Source organism: Schistocerca piceifrons, chromosome 4, assembly GCF_021461385.2.
Source record: "Schistocerca piceifrons isolate TAMUIC-IGC-003096 chromosome 4, iqSchPice1.1, whole genome shotgun sequence".
Lineage (NCBI taxonomy): Eukaryota > Metazoa > Arthropoda > Insecta > Orthoptera > Acrididae > Schistocerca > Schistocerca piceifrons.
This window is the reverse complement of record NC_060141.1, coordinates 311,028,350-311,049,849: the sequence shown is the minus strand read 5'-3', so window position 1 is coordinate 311,049,849 and position 21,500 is coordinate 311,028,350. Positions and strand designations below refer to the sequence as shown.

At 40.5% G+C, this 21,500-nt stretch overlaps 1 protein-coding gene across 1 annotated transcript in view; it reads left to right on the top strand.

The window, feature by feature from the left end:
* LOC124795814 (potassium voltage-gated channel protein Shaker) overlaps window positions 1-21,500 on the top strand; it is a gene marked incomplete at its 5' end in the record, with an annotated part of 1,054,256 nt that overhangs the window by 893,418 nt on the left and 139,338 nt on the right. Inside the window, one exon of the mRNA XM_047259896.1 lies at window positions 6,744-6,908. Within this exon, the coding sequence (XP_047115852.1) occupies window positions 6,744-6,901 (158 nt within the window). The remainder of the gene's footprint in view (window positions 1-6,743; window positions 6,909-21,500) is intronic.

Here is a 21,500-nt window from a genome sequence, read left to right as displayed (position 1 = left end):
ACATCCTGTATGTCTGTAGAACGTTTACTTTATTAAACGAGTTTAAAATACGATGAGGCGTTGCTATCTAATACTAATGTGTTATTAGTTCTCGTTGCAAAAGTTGATGATAAGAAACTTAGTAGTATGGGGCTTGATGTGGATCAGTATATTGTTGTTGTGGTCTTCAGTAGAGAGACTGGTTTGATGTAGTTCTCCATGCTACTCTATCCTGTGCAAGCTTCTTCATTTCCAAGTGTAGTGTATTCATCTCTTAGTCTCCCTCTACGATTTTTCCCTCCACGCAGCCCTCCAATACTAAATCGGTGATCCCTTGATGCCTCAGAACATGTCCTACCAACCGATCCCTTCTTCTAGTCAAGTTGTGCGACAAATTCCACTTCTCCCCAATTCTATACAGTTCCTCCTCATTACTTACGTGATCTACCCATCTAATCTTCAGCAGTCTGCTGTAGCACCACATTTCGAAAGCTTCTATTCTATTACTATTACTATTTATCGTCCACTTCGCATCAATTCATGGCTACACTCCACACAAATACTTCCAGAAAAGATTTCCTGATGCTGAAATCCATACTCGATCTTAACAAAACGAACAGCATAGTGAACGCATTATTGCAGCAAAGATAGACAGGAAGCCCACGCCTACCACCGTAGTACAAGTTACATGCCAACTAGCTCTGCAGACGAAGAAGAGATGGAAGAAATGTATGATGAGGTAAAAGAAGTTATTCAGATAGTGATGGGAGACGAAAATTTAATAGTCGTGGGCGACTGGAATTCGATAGTAAGAAAAGAAAGAGAAGGAAATATGAATATGAAGTGGGGGTAAGGAATGAAAGAGGAAGCCACCTGGTAGAATTGTAAACACTGCACAACTTAATCATAGCTAACACTTGGTTCAAGAATCATGAGAGGAGGTTGTATACGCGGAAAAGGCCTGGAGACACTGGAAGGTTTCAGATAGGCTATTCAATGATAAATAAGAGATTTAGGAACCAGGATTGAAATTGTAAGACATTTCCAGAGGCAGATGAGAATTCTGACCACAATCTACTGGTTATGAACTGTAGATTTAAAATGAAGAAACTGCAAAAAAGTGGGAATTTAAGGAGATGTGACCTGGATAAACTGAAAGAACCAGATGCTGTTCCAGAGAGAGTATTAGTGAACAATTGACAAGAACGGGGGAAGGAAATACAGTAGAAGAAGAATGGGTAGATTTGAGAGATGAAATAATGAAGGCAGCAGAGGTTCAAGTAGGTAAAAGGACGAGGTCTCGTAGAAATCCTTAGGTAACAGAGGAGATACTGAATTTAACTGTTGAAAGGAGAAAATATAAAAATGCAGTAGATGAAGCATATGAAAAGGAATACAAACGTCTCAAAAATGAGATCGACAGGAAGTGCAAAATGGCTAAGCAGGGTGGCTAGAGGACAAATGTAAGGATGTATGAATATCAAGAGCTCAGATGCGAAACCAGTTCTAAGCAAAGAAGATAAATCAGAAAGTTGGAAGGAGCATATAGGGGGTCTGTACAAGGGCGATTCACTTGAGGGGAATATTATGGTTCAAATGGCTCTGAGCACTATGGGACTCAACTGCTGAGGCCATTAGTCCCCTAGAACTTAGAACTAGTTAAACCGAACTAACCTAAGGACATCACAAACATCCATGCCCGAGGCAGGATTCGAACCTGCGACCGCAGCGGTCTTGCGGTCCCAGACTGCAGCGCCTTTAACCGCACGGCCACTTCGGCCGGCGAATATTATGGAAATGGAAGAGAACGTAGGTGAAGATGAAATGGGAGATATGATACTGCGTGAAGAATTTGACAGAGCACTGGAAGACCTAAGTCGAAATAAGGCCCCGGCCGTAGACAACATTCCATTAGAACTACTGATAGCCTTGGGAGACCCAGCCTGACAAAACTCTACTGTCTGGTGAGCAAAATGTATGAGATATGCGAAATACCCTCAGATTTCAAGAAGAATATAATAATTCCAATCCCAAAGAAAGCAGGTGTTGACAGAAGTGAAAATCACAGAACTACCAGTTTAATAAGTCACGGCTGCAAAATACTGGCACGAATTCTTTACAGACGAACGGAAAAACTGGTAGAAGCCGACCTCGGGGAAGATCAGCTTGGATTCCGTAGAAATGTAGGAACGCATGAGGCAATACTGACGCTACGACTTATCTTAGAAGATAGATTAAGAAAGGGCAAACTCAAGTTTGTAGCGTTTGTAAACTTAGAGAAAGCATTTGACAATGTTGACTGGAATACTCTCTTTCAAATTCTGACGGTGGCAGGGGCAAAATACAGGGAGCAAAAGGCTATTTACAATGTGTACAGAAACCAGATGGCAGTTATTAGAGCCGAGGGGCATGAAAGGGAAGTGGTGGTTGGGAAAGGAGTGACACAGTGTAGCTTGTCCCCGATGTTATTCAATTTATACATTGAGCAAGCAGTAAATGAAACAAAAGAAAAATTTGGAGTAGGAGTTTAAAATCCATGAAGAAGAAATAAAAACTTTGAGGTTTTCCGATGACATTGTAATTCTGTCAGATACATCATAGGATCTGGAAGAGCAGTTGAACGGCATGGACAGTGTCTTGGAAGGAGGCTATAAGATGAATATCAACAGAAGCAAAACGAAGATAATGGAATGTAGTCTAATTAAATCAGGTGATGCTGAGGGAATTAGATTACGAAATGAGGCTTTGCTATTTGGGGAGCAAAATAACTGATGATGGTCGAAGTAGGGGAGATACAAAACGTAGACTGGCAATGGCAAGAAAAGAGGTTCTGAAGAAGAGAAATTTGTTAATCTTTCGAAATGTGGTGGTACAGAAGAATGCTGAAGATTAGATGGGTATATCACGTAACTAACGAGGAGGTATTGAATAGAATTGGGGAGAAGAGAAATTTGTGGCACAACTTGACTAGAAGAAGGGATCGGTTGGTAGGACATGTTCTGAGGCATCAAGGGATCACCAATTTAGTATTGGAGGGCAGGGTGGAGGGTAAAAATCGTAGAGGGAGACCAAGAGATGAATACACTACACAGATTCAGAAGGCTGTAGGTTGCAGTAGGTACTGGGAGATGAAGAAGCTTCTACAGGATAGAGTAGGATGGAGAGCTGCATGAAACCAGTCTCCGGACTGAAGATAACAACAACAACAACAACATGCTGTTCGTAGTAGCTTATCCGCGCTCCTATTTTTTTATTCATTATTAAACCTACGTCTGCATTATCCCTATTTGATTTTGTATTTATGACCCTGTATTCACCTGACCAAAAGTCTTGTTCCTCCTGCCACCGAACTTCGCTAATTCCCACTATGTGTAACTTTAACCCATCCAGTTCCCTTTTTAAATTTTCTATCCTATCTGCCCGATTCAGGGACCTGACATTCTACGCTCCGATCCGTAGAACGCCAGTTTTGTTCTCCTGATAACGACGTCCTCCTGAGTAGTCCCCGCCCGGAGATCCGTATTGGGGACTATTTTATCTGCGGAATATTTTACCCAAAAGGACACTATCATCATTTAATCATACAGTAAATCTGCATGCCCTTGGGAAAAATTACGGCTGTAGTTTCCCCTAGCTTTCAGCCTTTCGCAATACCAGCACAGCAAGCCCGTTTTGGTTAATGTTACAAGGCCATATCTGTCAATCATCCAGACTGTTGCCAACTACTGGAAAGGCTGCTGCCCCTCGTCAGGAGCGACACGTTTGTCTGGCCTCTCAACATATACCCCTCCGTGTGGTTGCACTACGGTACGGCTATCTGTATCGCTGAGGCACGCAAGGCTCTCCACCAACGGTAAGGTCCATGGTTCAAGAGGGGGGGGGGCATCAGTAAAAGGTTCTAAAAGGAGAGTCGGCTATGGGTATTTTACAGGCGAGAGGTGAGGATGTGCGTAATAGATTCCTGATTTATGGAGAGATAGAGAAGGGACTATAGCTGGTAGGAAGTACTATGTCAGAGTACTGTGGTCTGCTAACGCTTGCATGGGACCAGATGCGAAGTGGAAGTGAAGATGAGAAGGCATATGTTGGTACAGGCGAAGCAATTTTTACCTGCTTCCAGTTACTTTATTACGTTTTACAAAGCACTTGTTAGGTAGGAGTCCTTTCACACACGCACAATACATAAAATTCAGTAACGCTCAGAACTGTTTGTACAAAACCGCCTTTTTCTTCGACGACTTGGACTGAACGGTGACGACGTCAAGGGAATGTTAACCGTACCTGTTGGAATAGTTCTGCACTACTGGAAATAACTGTCAAAACCTTATGACTCATATGTATTCTGTTCCTACCAAATGGTACTTCAGTCATAAACCCTTTCCCTAATTACCATGGGTTGACAAAGGAAAGAAAAAGACGAAGATTAGATTTTCTCTCTGAGCGCTTTGTCTTCAGTAATTCAAGTTCTACATTGTATACGTTCCAGGGAAAGTCATTGTCGTGGCCCACATTTCATCACGAGTACCCACTGGGTTAACACTTGAGGACAAAGAACTTAAGGAGACAAATTTTGATATTTTATGTATGATAGAAGACGGAGGGGGGGGGGGGGGGGGGGGAGGGAGGGAGCGAACTTTCGAAAGATATGTGGGTACCACACTTGCAGATATTCGCAACGAACAAGACAAAGATCCCATCTTAAAAGTCATCAAACTGAAGTGGCAATATGGCGAAGTAGTCAATATCAGGCAGTACCACCTAATTAGGAACAACGTATTGTCCAGACAAACCAATATGGATGAAAGTAACTGGTTAGTGTGTGTGGCAGACAAGTTTGTCAACAAATCACTTGTAATTCTAAGTTCTGTGGGTGGTGTGACGTCACCTGAAAGGCTGGATTCGCATCCGCAAATGCAGGAAATCGGCAATGTGGACATATTCCCCCTCCCGCATTGGGTGATGATTGAGGAGTGGGAAAGCTTCGACAGTTCGAGTTTTAACTACGACTTTACACGGTCTCAACAGCGAGAAGATTTTATACAAGGATGCCGCCGCGATAAACTTCGACGTCACTTAACACATCTGTTACTCCCACTCACATAAACATAATTACACAGCGAACAAGTCCAGACACAGCAAGTATTGCATGCTCATGTGCAGGCGTATCACGAAAACCGATTGTTGCATCGGAATCATGTTTTCCAGAATTTTCTGCGATAACAGTTCTCGTCTTCATTAACAAGGATCAGTTCCATTTCAGTCTTATAAATATTTTCCGGACCAGTTTTACTTTTCTCAACCTCTACGTTACGTATTATTCACTATAGTAACATAGGTTGAATGAACATACTGTCTCTAATGAACTGCTGTTAAAGCTTTTATTAAAACTAAACTTTGTGAAAATCCGTAAAGTTGATTCTCACTGTTCCTTTTATTAATTTTTTTCACGACTTGCACATTGTACATTGTATTACTTTCAATTCTAACTGTAGCTTATTCCTTTGCTTTATAAAATCCGTTTTTCCTGAATGTTTGGTAATAATCTTACTGAATACCTTACACGAGGAATGTTCAACAAGTAATGCAACATATTTTTTCTGAAAGCCGGTTGGTTTTATTCAGGATATCAGTACTCCATATTATTCCTCCACCCTTCTGGCTACAAAACGCTATTTTTCAGCATAATGTCCATTCAGTACGACGGCGTTACGCCGTATTACTACGAGGGCCTGCGTACCGACATGGTACCTCTCTACTGGTCGACATCGGAGCCGAAGTCTTGATGCTTCAACCTCCCCATCATCCACGTACTGCTTCATTGGCCACAACAGAGGTTCTTCGTTGTTCTTTATGGTCTTTCGTTAGTTAGCGAGTACCCCAACGGGTGGACAAGCACAACCGACAGAGACATCCAGTTGAGCAGCGAGATATTTAATTGTGATCCGTCGATCGCCTCGAATGAGTGTGTCCGCACGTTCCAACATTGCACGAGTCGCAGCTGTGTGGCCCGCCGACCGTTACGCGGCAGATCGGACAAGTTTGAGCGACTTGTTGGAATGATGGTAGACGCCTCGCCAAACGACTCACCGTGCTTTTGTTCACTCCCAGGACTCCGTAGACATCTCGTAAGCACCTACGAACATCTGCTATACTCTGGTTTTCCGACAAAAGAAACTCAGTGACAGCTCTCTGCTTGCTACGATGCCATTTTTAAGGCTACATAAAGCGTTGCAACCTATCGAAACTTTATCAAACTATAAAGGCTGAAGCGGGAATATGCCACGACGTCCCTCAATAAATTCCGCATCTTTTCAACGAAATTGGCCGAGGGAAAAAAGTGTTGCATTACTTATTGAACACTTTCTTTAAATCTTGCCTGTCTCCTTTCATCTGAAGCAGAATACTTACAGCATTTTGCCAGTTTAGGTGATTCGTCTCCCTCCGCACATTCACAATTTTGCTAGTTTCTTTCGTATTATTTCTCCTCAATTTTTTATCATTTCTACTGAATCGCCATCATTTTCAGGCGGCTTCCCTATCTTCATATCTTGAACGGCCTTATAAAGCATTTCGGGGCAACACTAAAATAGAGGTCAGCCACATAAATATCACTTATGAACGGACACTGTAGATCTTAGTTTGCATTCAACAATTGGCCGTCATGGTATTTGTACAAGTGGCTATGGCGCGCCAAAGATGTACGCATGCCGTTCCTCTCTGTTCAAAAGACACCGGAATTGGCATGTTTTGCTCTCTGCTTTCAGGTCAACACATGAAGAAGAGCTCTTTGTCGGAGTCGTCGTCAGACATCATGGAGCTTGAGGAGGGCATTCTGCTAACGAGGGACATCACCAAGAAGCAGAACTGCAACCCGCGACACAACAACAACATCAACGCGATGAGCATTGAGACTGATGTCTGACTACTGGGTAACGTATTAAACACTTAACGACCTTCACTAAACTAACGTTGTAAATTACGCTCCACCTGTCGGTCAGTTCCCATTGGTTTTTGTAGAATTTAGACAGTGTCTCTCCCTCAATTTCTTGCAGTGAAACTAGTTCACAGAGTTACATTTGTCGTTATGTCTCCAGCCGTTCTTGACTGGCAATTATTTATCCAGTACAGTGTATTTTGAGATGCAATGCAGCACGGTGCTAATACACTACCACAACTGAATATTCTTAAATGATCAAGCAGGAAAAACTCATTATGGAATCATAAATCCTTCGAAAAAGAGCCTTTTGGAATGTGACAGAACATATGCTTCTCAGAATTTATTTATTTATTTATTTATTTATTTATTCACCTAAGAAATTTTGCTTCGTTAATCTTGCCTTAATATAAAACACTAAACGTAACACGATATGTACATCTTCAAGTCAGACAAACAGGAATCTGAGCCGTAGTATACCAGAAAGACTCTACAAGGATACAAAAAAATTAGGAAACGATAAGAAAGCCAAGCAGTTTCTCGTATGAATCAATGAACTAAAGAAACAGTGCATTCATTTGACGTTCTCTTTTCATGTGTGTTTCCCAAAGGGAACCCGCCCCTCTTAAGAATCCCACGGTCCACATTCTTTTAGTTATTTGTTGCCGTTTGGTATAAATACTATGCAGCCACTGCGTTATTATATAGGTAGTACATCCGATGATTTAAAAATTCGTGTCGAGGCATACCGAGCACATACTACAAGCGTTTTTCGGAGAAATTGCAATCATTCCTCTACTGCTCTCGGTTCTACTTGCATGTTACAACAAAACGACTATGTTACAATGTTTTCAGAGAGATGTGAGTACAGGAAGCACAACATATTTTTTCTTATCATTTGTATCGCTGATTTCCAAGAATGTTCACTGTAGGTGCTCCATTATAGCCTAGGATTCATCTTAGTCTCTGTATGACTGTGGAATGGTGATTATAGACATTGTATGAATTAATTTCTTCCTTTCTCAGACTCGTAAATTTATTCTCTTCTAGTTAGAGTTTGCTACTTTTGGCCATAGAACTAAAGATAATGAGTCACTTAAGCAAACTCCTGTTTTCAACTACCCAACTGAACTGACACTAAAACTCAACAACTTTCCGCGAAGAGGTAATTATATAGGCCAATGATTTTACACCAAGTGTTTACAAAAATTGAAATTCTCAAATAACTGATTCGGAAAATGTTTTTGTGGGTTAACAGTATGTATTCAGATGTGGGATACATTAATAAAAATTCGCTAACTTTTTGAGACACAAATTGATGTTGGATCAAAATAATAAAAATATAAAACTATTAATATATGATACGGACGTGACAGTAACAAATGTACAAGGGTTATTTACAGAACTATTACTTCAAAAAGTAATCAGCATTATATAACTGAAATCGACGTACCAAAATGGCAAAATGAATAGATCCATACCGCGTAGCGATAACAAATTAAGAGAACGAGCGACATCTGACGGATCGAAATCCCGTGTCCCTAAAAACTTTACAAAAACTCTCAGTTTTATGTTCAGGATACAATCTCATACACTAAGTTTACATGCGGCACATCTTCCGAAAGACTAAAACAGAATTTCGAAAACAATTTTACGCTGTCGTGTTTACATGTTAATGTCTGAAGCGGATTTGCTAGGTCAATTAAATAAGGTGCGTGGAAAACAGCTGTTACAGCTTCTGATTTAGTCAGCACAATCACTATTTCTCTTCAACTAGACGAAGTGTAAACAGCTTTAGCATAGTATTTACACGTATCCTTCACCGTATGAAAAGTCGGTCCATTCACAGTAGCCGAAAATTTTTAAAACAAGGACATAATCCGACAGCCCAAGCACATTCCAAAACCAGATGTATTTACATGGGAGCGAAAATCGATTGAGGGATTAGAAAACCGGCTACTAGAAGCGGATTTCAAGAATCGATTTTGAAGTTTTTATATGACCACTCAGACGCGTATGGGGAAATCGGTTTACGAAATCCGGTTTTGGGAGCACGATGTAAACGGAGTGATAGAAACCTCATGATAGTTATGTAAATTTTTGTGTTTTCTAAAATTCGGCGATAGTGGTGATACTAGTGAGAAGTTGGTGTCCCCACCCGCTTCGCCTACCAATCTCGCGAAAATAATGAATGATTTCATCCATTGAAAGCGATGGGGAAACTACTCGTGCGTGGTTACTTCGGGCGTTAGGCACGTGCAGATTCAAGGAGAGGGGGGCAGGGGGTAATCAAATTGTAATGACTTCCCCATAAAAAGAACAATCACTGAACTAACCGCTGATGTAAGCTGTTAACATTATATTAAAAAGTTTTTATTGTTATTATTATTAGATTTCTATGCATCTCAGGCAAATAAAACGTAGTGGTGATGACAAATTATTTCTTTTCCTAGAGGTGTGAGTGAAAGGTAGCGATAAACTTTGTCCCTCCCCCCCCCCCCCTCCTCTCCCATCCCCTCCGAAAAAATTCCTGAATCTATACCTGGCTTTGGGTATCATATGCCGCACGCAGAATCCGTAATTCGATATTCTGGGGAACGGCAGATGCCACGGATTGCAGGTTACAGAATTGACGACGTCTGTACAGTCGTGTTTTCTTCCTGTTCTCTCTACTCTTCTAATTTGTTAAATGACCTAACTTTATGTTCATGGGTGTGAGCGGATGCATTGAAATCGGGGATAATCAAGTGCCTGTGGGGTGCGTCCTTCGTGAGATGGTCCGCATACACCGCCGTGACGTAACGAAAGAAAATACTGTGCACATTATTTTCCGGTTGACACTGAAAATAAGTTTAGTAGGCGAAACTATGTGAGAAAATACTACTGATAGAGAATACAGTACTTAAGTTTGTAACAACATACGAAGAGCAGCTGGTAATAAACGGTAAGAATGAAATGTTGGGTACTGAGGTTTTGGTGAAGCTCGAGCATGCGCTCCGAAACCAGCAGGTCTTTAATTTTGAAATAAGTACACTCAAATGCTGAGGTTAAATGTTGTTGGGACTGTCTTGCGGTTTAAGATATTTAATGTCATTAATTCAGTCTGCTTCGTGGACCCGGGTAGGCGCGCCGGCCCCGGATCAAATCCGCCCGGCGGATTAAGGACGACGGTCGGTGTGCCGGCCAGCCTGGATGTGGTTGTTAGGCGGTTTTCCACATCCCCTAGGTGAATAACGGGCTGGTCCCGCCTCAGTTACATGGCTCGCAGACATCTGAACACTTTCGCATTATTCCATGGATTACACTAGTCGCAGAGTCCGCAGCTCGTGGTCGTGCGGTAGCTTTCTTGCTTCCCGCGCCCGGGTTCCCGGGTTCGATTCCCGGCGGGGTCAGGGATTTTCTCTGCCTCGTGATGACTGGGTGTTGCGTGATGTCCTTATGTTAGTTAGGTTTAAGTAGTTCTATATTCTAGGGGACTGATGACCATAGCTGTTACGTCCCATAGTGCTCAGAGCCACTTGAACCATTTTTGAACTAGTCACAGACAGTTGGGGTACACTAATTCCGTTCTGGGGGATACGGGGTGGCGGCAGGAAGGGCATCCGTCCTCCCCTTAATCCGACATTGCCAAATCCGATTAACCATGCCGACCCCGCGTACCTGCGGGACAAAGGCACAAGCGCAAGAAAGAAAGAAAGAAAGAATGTCATTAATTCAGTGTTAGAGAGTGATACTTCAATATCGCCATATGTATCTCCGTGACGTCAGTACACGTTCAGTTCATTCAACAAATGAAACGTGCTGATCATCTGTCTACACAGGTTTCGAAGGTAAAAGCCGCAGTCGCTTGCAGTGAAAACGTACCAATGACAAAAATTCACAGTTCTCCTCTAGACTTCGGAAAGCCGTCTGTGATCCCACGAACCACCTTCTCCTTGGCAAATACAAAAAAATACGCACGTTGATGCCCTGAATTTCACCTGAAAAGTGATTCAATTAACGCATCAACCATCTGAGGACGTAACTGGTCGTTAATAATTCTCACCTCCCCAATCCTCTTGCTCCCCACTCCAACATACGTACACATAATTCCCTGTTACATGCTTCGCTGTAAGTAAGCTTTGTTCTCGACTGGCCTCTTACACTGTTGTCTTTTCCCTTAGTTACCCCAACCATGTATTTGATTATAGGTCACTGAGAATATATTCCATCACGTGTGTGTAATGTGAAAGTGTATCGCATTTCCAGAGAAAACAGTTTTTTTACCCCACGATACTCGCTGTTAACAAATCAGTTAACGCCTTTTATCCACTTCACCGGAATTCAACTGTCCTCTCCTCAACCGTGTCTCGGCGGTGTTGGTTATACGTAAACCGTGAGTAACAGAGTACGGATGGGTTTACGTAAGCAGAGGTGGGCGATAGGCGCCTTGTGTAAGGGGCCACGGTAAAAATGGCACAACAGCACTATGGGGAGTTGTTACGGCAACGACAGTACCATGACCACGAAACATCTGCAACTGTTCACCGATGCCAAATACAGACGGTCTTCATGTCGGTTAGGATGTGCAAAGGATGTCAGATTACACGATTTTGAGAAAGTAATGTTAAATACGATTGGTGAAAATTCCCTTTTCAGTAGTTTTCGAGTTGCATGGTATGTGGACAAAAGACAAATAAATTCCATTTGAAGACAGTGCTCTACACCTTTTAACAAGTTGACAAAAATGATAACATGTAAAGGCCACAAGCTGATACACGGAAAAAAATATCTAAAACTAGTTTCCTTCAACATCTGAAGATGTACTTTTTCACATCTCAAACATGAGTTTAAGTATGTTTCCATCGCTGAGGTAAACATCGTGTGTAGTCATTAAGATATAGGTTGGTGATACTTTGGTAAGTATCTGTACAATGTCTGACAAAGAACGTGAAGCACCCAGAAGGCACGGTCGAATGTCAATGTAACTTCGTAGTCCGCAGCTCTTATTACACCTTTAAGGTTATAGAATGGGACGTGAACAGTGTCGGATGTTGAGAGACACTGTGAATGATGCGAAGAGGCCGCGTATTCCTGCGAGAGAGCGTTATCAGGACCTGACAGAGTTTGAAAGGGGCCTCATTGTGGGCCTCCATTTGGTCATCTGATCGAATCGTACAATATCCAGATTTGTGGGGCATTCAGATGCGATAGTGGCCCAATATGGAACTCCATGCGAACGATAGGGCAGACATAGTCGTCATCGAGGTTGCGGTCGATCATGCCTCAGCACGACAATGGAGGATCGTGCTACAGTGCACCAAGCATACCACAACCTCTTCACGTCTCTTCCTGTCATCCGAGAACAAGTAATAGTCTCCTTCCAACATTCTGTTTCTTCCAATGCCTTTGGTCGGAGACTAGCAGCAGGATACGGTCGCAGGTTCGAATCCTGCCTCGGGCATGGATGTGTGTGATATCCTTAGGTTAGTTAGGTCTAATTAGTTCTAAGTCCTAGGCGACTGATGACCTCAGAAGTTAAGTCGCACAGTGCTCAGAGCCATTTTAAACTAGCAGCAGGAAGATAGGGAATTACTGTCCCATACGTTGGCTGACTTTAGCACTCCAACACAAACGACTGTGTTTTTATTGGTGCCGTGACTGGAAAGCAAAGATGGCTGAAGAACGACGTCGCCCTAGGATCAGCGATGAATCGCGGCACTGCGCCAACCCAGACGACCATTGACGGCGAGTATGTCCGCTTCCTAGGACGAGGTTCCAGTTTTCCGATGTTCCAGCGAGACACAGCGGTGTTGCTCCTGGCGTCATGGCTGGAAGTGATTGCTGGAACTCTGACGTCACGGACCTCCTCCGTCCTTACGTGTTAGCCCCATGACAGTACCGCGGTGCAATTATTCAACACGACAATGCTCGTCCATCACGTATAGTATCTACATTGCTATCAAGTCTTTTTACAATACCCCAAAAGGAACATCGAGCTTCTCGTAGCTCAATTACACGCCCTCGTTCAAAGATAGTCAGTTACTGATAATGGCGTCTTTATAGCCTTAAAGGCATTCTTGACTTGACATCAACTCACCGCGTCCAATCTCAAGGATAACGCTCACGACCGTATTTAACGCGAATCTGATTTGCTTCCTCATAGTGGCGATACTTGTGTCACTCTTATCTGACGGGCATGAACTGAATAGACTTCATCTTTCAAATAAAGAAACACGCCTGCCAACTTTCGATTATGTCGCATAACTCCTTGGTGGTGCGATTTTTTACCGCCATTGCATTTCAAAATTCTTTTGATCTATTTAGTATTATGCGAAACCTTGCAACCTAAAACACAAACATTCAAAATTATTGCAAAGCTATAAATATTGAGCAATAATACGGACCGTCTAGGAGCCGCTTTAGAGGTCAAGCGCAGCGTACATAATGTTAAACGTACGCCTACTACAACTACTGTGCATAATTAAAGATTATTCTTCCGGGCATAGGACTGAAACTAACATAAATAAACCTGTTTCAGACATAGTTTCCGGAAGGTTTTGCTGTGGCGTAAGGCATTCGGCTCACAAGGGAACCACACGGCTGTTCGATTTTTTATATTTATATTTACGCTACTTAAAGTTCAGAACTAAAATAACAATCTGCCGCAGTAGCTCGATGCAACTCTCAAAAATTCTCGACAAAATCAACTTTGAAATTTTTCTAACGTCTGTAATACCATAAAATAAGATCCCTTATCTCATCAAGTAGTGTTGTTCTTGAAACGTCCCCGTAGAAAAATTATACATGACTGTGCTTAAACTAGCATACAATATTTTTAGCGCAACGCAATCTCACTTTCAAAAATCCCTACAAGAGAATGGCCCTGACTAACATTAATATATACCTTTCACAAATCACTTACCTCACCAAAAATCTTCGTTACTCGAACTACTGCAATACAGCGAGCGCCACTACTGCCAGCTAAATAAAAGATTCAAACTACTGAAGGCACTAACTACTGATAGGCATAGTTAGCAAATGAAAGATTCTGATAGAGAACGAACACTGTATTTACCTTAATAGTGTTCAAAAGTCATAATATATATAGCAGTTCATGACATCCAGTCTTACAAATTTCAAAACTCCGCCATTTCTCTCCCCACATCCACCACTGCTGGCGGCTCACCTCCAACTGTGCAACGCTACGCGCTGTTAACATCCAGCTGCCCAACACTACAATGGCAGACAACAATGCAAACTAGCCACAGACTGCACACAGCACAGCCAGTGATTTTCATACAGAGCGCTACGTGGCGTTACCAATATAAAAACCTAAACAGCCTACTTACATAGCCCCCATGCTCCCCACAAAAAATTTTACAAATTATTTTGGGCAGCGGCCAATACAGATTTGAAAAAAATTTTCATAATTACAATAACACAGAAATCAAATGCACACACTTATTGATACAATGTTGGTCAAAAGCAAAAATTTTCTCACAGTCCATAAAGACAGTCCTGATCATTCATCACAGTAAAATTGCAGTGTTTTTTTTTCTCAAAGTCTGAGCAGTAAAAGAAAATGCACACGGAAGTAGTGGATTTCCATGCAGTCTTGAAAAAGTAGTGTTGTCCTTCCAACGGAAAGACAGTGCTGACTCGTGACATGCAGACAAGTAATGGGCCACAACAGAGCAAACTCACAACAGAGTCAGTCGAAGTTTTGAAGAATATTGGTAGTTAGGTCATCAAAGAGCAGACCCACTGTAGTCCTGGTAGAGAGTATGGTATTGGTGAGTCATCAAACGTGCAGACCCAGTGCAGTCCTTGTAGAAATAATGGTATTGGTGAGTCATCAAAGATGCAGACCCACTGTAGTCCTTGTAGAAACGGCCAGCCGCCAACTGTTGCGACTGTGCAGGTGCACAATCACCATCGAAGAGTCTTGCGGAGAATATAGCAAGTCCATAAACCACCACTTGTGTACTCGCAAAGTTTTTGGAATTGTCCTTAGAACCAGCAATGCTGTTAACCAGTCCCTTGCTGACTTATCAACAGACATGGGAGCACTAACAGTCCTCTTTACAGATTGTGCATATACTATGTCCAAACAGAAATGTGTGCAGTGACATGAATGCTTACAAGTTACTTAATTTGCTGAACTGGTGTCAATTACAATATTATAACATGAGAATACAATAAGAAAGGTACAAAATACATCATTAAAGAACATAACAATACAGATAACATTTGTAGTAGTACAGGCTTTACAAAAGAATAGAAATAAACATATAAATCAGTGTTACAGGAATTATGACATAAGTAAATAAATAAAATAATGAGAATAGTTCTCGAAACATTAATTTCACACATGAGAATTGAAACAGAACAGAATTAATAATGTGTAAACATCTTTACAAAAAAAATGACATATTATAAATGCAAATTATATTTGAGGATAACAGTATTCCTCATCATAGTGAATGTAGCTTAGTACTGGAAAAATTCTACATTATAAATCTTATTAACTAAACACATAAAGACAGGAAGAACACAAATACACAAGGGTACACAAACACATAGAGGGATAACACAAAAGGAAAGGACAGGGTTTGTTTTACTGCAGTATTTTGCATGGAGATCTCCCTTCGTTTATCATTATTCCCAAAAAGTCCTATCTAAGCCTACTTTCTGTATTCTATTCATCCTCTTTCAAAATGCTTTTTTGGTTAAACCATTTTCTTATAGCTTCTCAATGCATTTCTTCCAATTCATCACAACTCGTTCTCTTGTATAGCCTACCCCATCTTAAGCTAACTTAAATCTACTGAGCTCAGATGCATAAACTAAGGGACGAGGCAATGCAGCAGCACAAAACAATTAACACAAACAGCAATGACAAAAAATGCAAATTGGCAAAGCAAGCAGCAGTAAATCTAAATTTGGAGAGAAAATGCAACATTATCACTAATATGAGCCAATGTGCAGCAAAAAGAAAAATAAATCAGTAGTAAAACTGGCTTCACAGAGTAATACAAAGTGAAATTTACTAGCACTATGCCTGGCAAGCAGCAGCAGCAAATGCAATAACTTGTACCTAAACATGACAAACCCACAAGCAGAAAAAATATTACAGTAAAAATGGCCATGTTTAATACCTATGTCACATCTTAATACTAGGGTGATGCATCACCTTAACTTACACTACTAAATAAGTTACCCAGTCATTGACAAAAATTATGTATGCAATTCCTGTGAAGGGATTGGTTCAAATGGCTCTGAGCACTATGGGACTTAACAGCTGTGGTCATCAGTCCCCTAGAACTTAGAACTACTTAAAACTAACCAACTTAAGGACATCACACACATCCATGCCCGAGGCAGGATTCGAACCCGCGACCATAGCAGTCGTGCGGTTCTGGACTGCACGCCTAGAACCGCGAGACCATCGTGGCCGGCCATGTGAAGGGAAATGTCTTTTTTTGTGCTCCCTCGTTTTTTTGAAGTAGATTATAAAGTTATTATTTACTGGATCTGTAGGCATAAAATATTTATATTAGTACATCTACAAAATTTTATTTTAATCAATGCTGCAGTGCAGCTAGAAACTAGATGTTAAACAAAATGAGCAATCTCTCAACTGCAAAGACAATAGATGTAAAATGTTTCTCATCATTTCATTAGGCATTTTAGTAAATATCATAAATTAAGAGCTCCACAGTGTAATCACATGTTTTCAAGTTTGAACGTGTCGTACTTGCGATGCTTTCGACAAAGAAATGTCAATAGCGAGGATAATGGCCTCTTTTTTTTTTCTCCACCTAATGGCTTTCTTTTGTCAGACGACTATCTTTCAGCTGGGCGCCCAAAACGCATTATGTCAAGGTCACTTACCTTTCTTACTGAAATATTTACGACAGCAGTTTCCACTACAGTGACAGTCTCATATAAAAATATTTTCACAGGTTGAGAATTTGCGTTACAAATGTGTAGAAAATAAAATCCTATAAATATAACAGTGTCCAAAAAATTTTCGACAGCATTGTAATACAGTCACACATGTACACACATTTCATAATTCTTAAAGTACGATTCTTGGTTCCCAACATCCTTTTCCACAAATCAGAGTCCCTAACCACTACTCATTATTCCTTACCTTATTTTACATACACATATTCGTCGACACTTCTTCAATATTTCATCATAAGAAATACATAGTATAATCAAATTCCTCATGTACGGTAGCATCATCTTATTGATCATAAACATATCTCAACAGCATAATACACATCGTCATCGTAATAATATCATAACACCTCAGTCAATTCTCAAAATCGCCGTAGCTTCCTCAAATAATTTCAAAACCTAAAAAAAAATTCTCTGCTCATTTCAATAGTGTCATCTACCTCAAACGTACTTTAAAAATCATGATCCCATACCAAATACATCATTCAAAGCTCTCATAGTATCACAATGGTACCGAAAAATATGAAGGGTGCACACAGTACAGACAAAATACAATTTCGTAACTGTGAAATTATCCAGCTGTGTAATTGCGTAAACATCTGTCACTGACGTAGTAAAAAAAAATGTTTGTCTCTCTCAGTTAAATGATCAGATAGCTGTGTAATTTATGTGTTAGAGAAATGGTACCGATGTGTAAGGTTGTATAAGCAAATACCACATTAGCTAGGGCTCCTTGTGTTTGCCAGACACATGGTACACAAAGCAAGCGTGTACCCCACTGAGGATTAATGTAATTATACCCTCAGGTGTTACAGATTACAGCAATGGAATGAAGTGTATCACGGAAAACCTTTGTATCCTTGTACTTCAAATATCTTTAAAAATAAATGTTTTAAGTACAAAATTAATCACTCAAATACTTGTACTGTAGCGCTAAACTGTGCGTCTTGTTGTAAGATAATCTCTGTGGAAGTGTCGTAGTTATCGTCCTCCGAAAGCTAAGTTCTGCAGAAGTCAATGTACTTACCTCATGATAAACAAAAGTGAAATGCTTTGCGTATAGATATCTTAGTTATTACGCTTATTGCCGTGATGAAGAAAGTACTGTGCTGTAACGTATTGTTGTGCTACGGAAAAGGCTGTCTCATTGTAGCTATACCACAAAAGTTACTACTAAAACATGTTCTACTTTCCAGAATAATTCAGAAAAACTAAGCAGATATAAAACAGAAACACCGCAAAAGCAACATTGTAAATTGTCACTCATTAGTAGCGTTGTGATAAAATCGTGTAGCTGTCACATAAACTAACCACTGTGTCATCTGGTATCTCACAGAAAGTACTTTAAATCCAGAATGTGTTTTCAAGTAAACCAAAATGTTGCATTAAAATCTCATTAGCAGTACTGGTAAATGTTCTAAGTATGTGAGCCTATTAGTCATCACGTAATCGTGCAACTAACAAGCAAGAATGTACACACACAATAACACTGTGTCGTCTGTTCACAATAACAATGCATTCGTAATTTCTGTTTAAATAAGTTCTCTTGGTTCTTGACTGGATATTTAACTTCAAACATTGTTGCATGTTAACAGATTCTAAGTCTGACAAAGCATACTAGTAATGTAAAGTGAAAAGTTATATGGCAAAGTTAAAAAGCAGATTATCTCTCAATAAACGGTTTTACATGTGAAATGTGGTGTAAACCTTTACTCTTCCTATTACACAGTGTTTCAACTTCGACGCAATTATCATGTGGTATACGTCGGTAAAGAATACTGGAATTTTTCTCAAGGTTAGCGTCTATGTAATTTTTCCCTGAGCCACCCGGCGCACGTGGCTGCCTGTGGTGCGAGTCATTGTCTGTCTCTTTGTTGGCGTGCGTCGTTATTGGGATTAGGAGACCTAACTTCTACAAATTCACCTTGTCGAGAGTGCCCTGCTCTGTTTGAATCCCGCCAGTTCTGATGGAATTCAGGTCTGTCGTTTTGTCGGTAGTTTACATAGTATCTTGTTTGTCGGTCATGTGGTGGAGAATTTCTCCCGGAATCGTATCTGCGCGCTGAACTGTTGCGTCTGAAGTTATTCTGTCTCCCTTGATAATAATTGTATTGGTTTCCATATTGTCTATTTCTATGGTTATCTCTGTCATATTCATAATTACGGAAGTGCGATCTTTCTCTGTAACTATTACTCTGCCAGTAGTTGTCATATGGGTGGTGTCTGTTTTGTTCACGATTTGCGTTGTAAGAATAGCCTTGTCATGTACAATTATTATTTCTTTCATGGTGGAATTGTGACAGATGTGATCTGTAATTGTTGTGTTCCTGTTTTTGCGTTCCGCGATTGTCAGTGTCAATTTCTAATTCTTGTAAGAGTCCCTGAAAAGCTTCAATGTCGTCTTTGCAACGTCCTGCCAAAATAGTATGTCGTAAATGTTCAGGTTATTTGATTAAACAAATGCGGATGAGTTCTGAGAGGCTGTATTCAGATTTTTCGAAATGTTTCATCATTATGATGCTATGTTTTACTCGGTCTTGTGTAGCTTGAGACCAATATGCTGAGAGGAAGGCGTGATAAAATTCTCCTTCACTGTGACAATCGTGAATGACCGATCGCATTCTTTCAGCTGGTTCATTCTCTAAGTAGCCACACATAAATTCTAATCTGTGCTCTAATGACCAGTTGGGAGGAAAACAATGAGAGAATTGATGGAGCCACGCTTGTGGATAAATGTCGTTGCCAGAATTCTTAAATGTTTTGAATTTACGTGTAGTAATGAACATCTTAAAGTCAAACCATCGTGTCGGCGAGTAGCATATCGGTCATTGTTACGTCGTGTCGGCGGTTCCATCTCAAAATTCGGTGTACCTTGCCAATTTCTTTCATAATTTCCGAAGTGCCTCGTGTTATTATTTTGTGTCTGTTCCGTATTTCTATGTCCCTCTTCCCGTATTGGAGCGCGAGTGTCCTCTGAAATATGTAATTCTTGTATTACCTGCGTCGACTGATCTTGTTCTTCCCGGATTTCTCTTTTGTACTGTGTATTGATTCGATTTTGATTTTGTTTGAATTTTCTAATTTGTTCATACTCTTCTGTGTCAGTGAAGGCTACGGGTCTTGTGTCATTCAGATCATCATCTACCTTTGTAGATAAGTTAGTGAACTGATCCGAAAGTTCGGCTACTTTCTCCGATAGTGAACACATTTCCTCAGTGTGTTTTTCTGAACCAAGTTTCAGAGTGTCCATTTGTGTTGAAATCGAATCTACTGTGTCCTTTAAGTTTTCCTGAGTTTTTGCAAGTTGCGTAACCGAATTGGTAGATGCAACTGAGTCAATTTTAGCTTGCAAGGTGTCGTGATTTTCATGAACAATAGTTTGCAGTTCTTTTATGACTGCTTCGTGATTCTATAATGTATTTTCATGCCGCGAAAAAATAGGTTGAAAATGCTCACAAATTTGTGTTTTTACGTCATTACAGACTTTTTGACGTTTCGATTCAGTGTTATGTAACTCAATAGTTAAATCTTCACGTGTTTGTTCAAGTGTGGTGTCTAACTTCCGAAGATTTTGTTCCATGGTGTCTAACATTTGAAGCTTCTGCTGTGTTTGTCTCTGATTTTGTTCCATTGTGTCTAACTTTTGAAGCTTTTGTCCCATTTGTTGCATTAATTGTAATAACAATGCGCTGGTGTCTGAAACATGTTCCTCAGTGCTATTCGGCAATGCATTTTAACCGGCAATATTCGCATTTTGAAAAGCAGAAAATGTGTCTTGACTTATTTGAGAAAACGGCGAGGACGCAAAACCTGAATCTACAGTATTTGCAAGACTGTGTCCTGTCATTTCGGATTCCTGAGGCAAGCTGTTGCCGACCGATCGATCGATAATGCTTCCCTGTTCACTAATTGTTTCACTGCCTACACCATTATTTGCAGCCCGCTCCATTTCCCTATGCACAATTACCAAATTACTACTTTGAAAATTAGTTAATTCATTACTCGGCGGCGCTAACACACTGCTTTCGTCTTCACTGTCATTTCTCAGTTTACTTTGGAGCCTAGTATTACGTTTTTCACACGCCATTATTGTCACAATATTTCACACGACAACACAGAAAAACACAATTTGAAGAGCAAAATAAGAAAACACATTAACGTAACATTGAAAATAGTATCTCGTTAACTGCAAGCGCAGCTGCGAAATACTTGGTGCAAATCTACATGCATGCCACAACTGTTTTACTGTACAAGAATGAAAAACTACAACTACAAAGGAAATTCTCTCTACAGTTACGCGCTAGCAATAAACAAAGGCTGCACTAATTACACAAACTACAAGAAAAAATCAGAAGATTGCAGTGAGGTATCCTCGGCTAAGGGTTGACATATAAGACGTCCCCTTAAAAAAATTATACATACAGCCAGTGATTTTCATACAGAGCGCTACGTGGCGTTACCAATATAAAAACCTAAACAGCCTAATTACATTCTTTGGTAGAATGGTCGCTTGCAACAAGGTGTCCTGGGTTCGATTCCACTTTGGGATAAAATCTGAATTTCACTTATCATAAATATAAAAAACTACATAAATCCGATTGCCGTGGGATCTCCTTGTCAGCTGAAAATACTCTGTCAC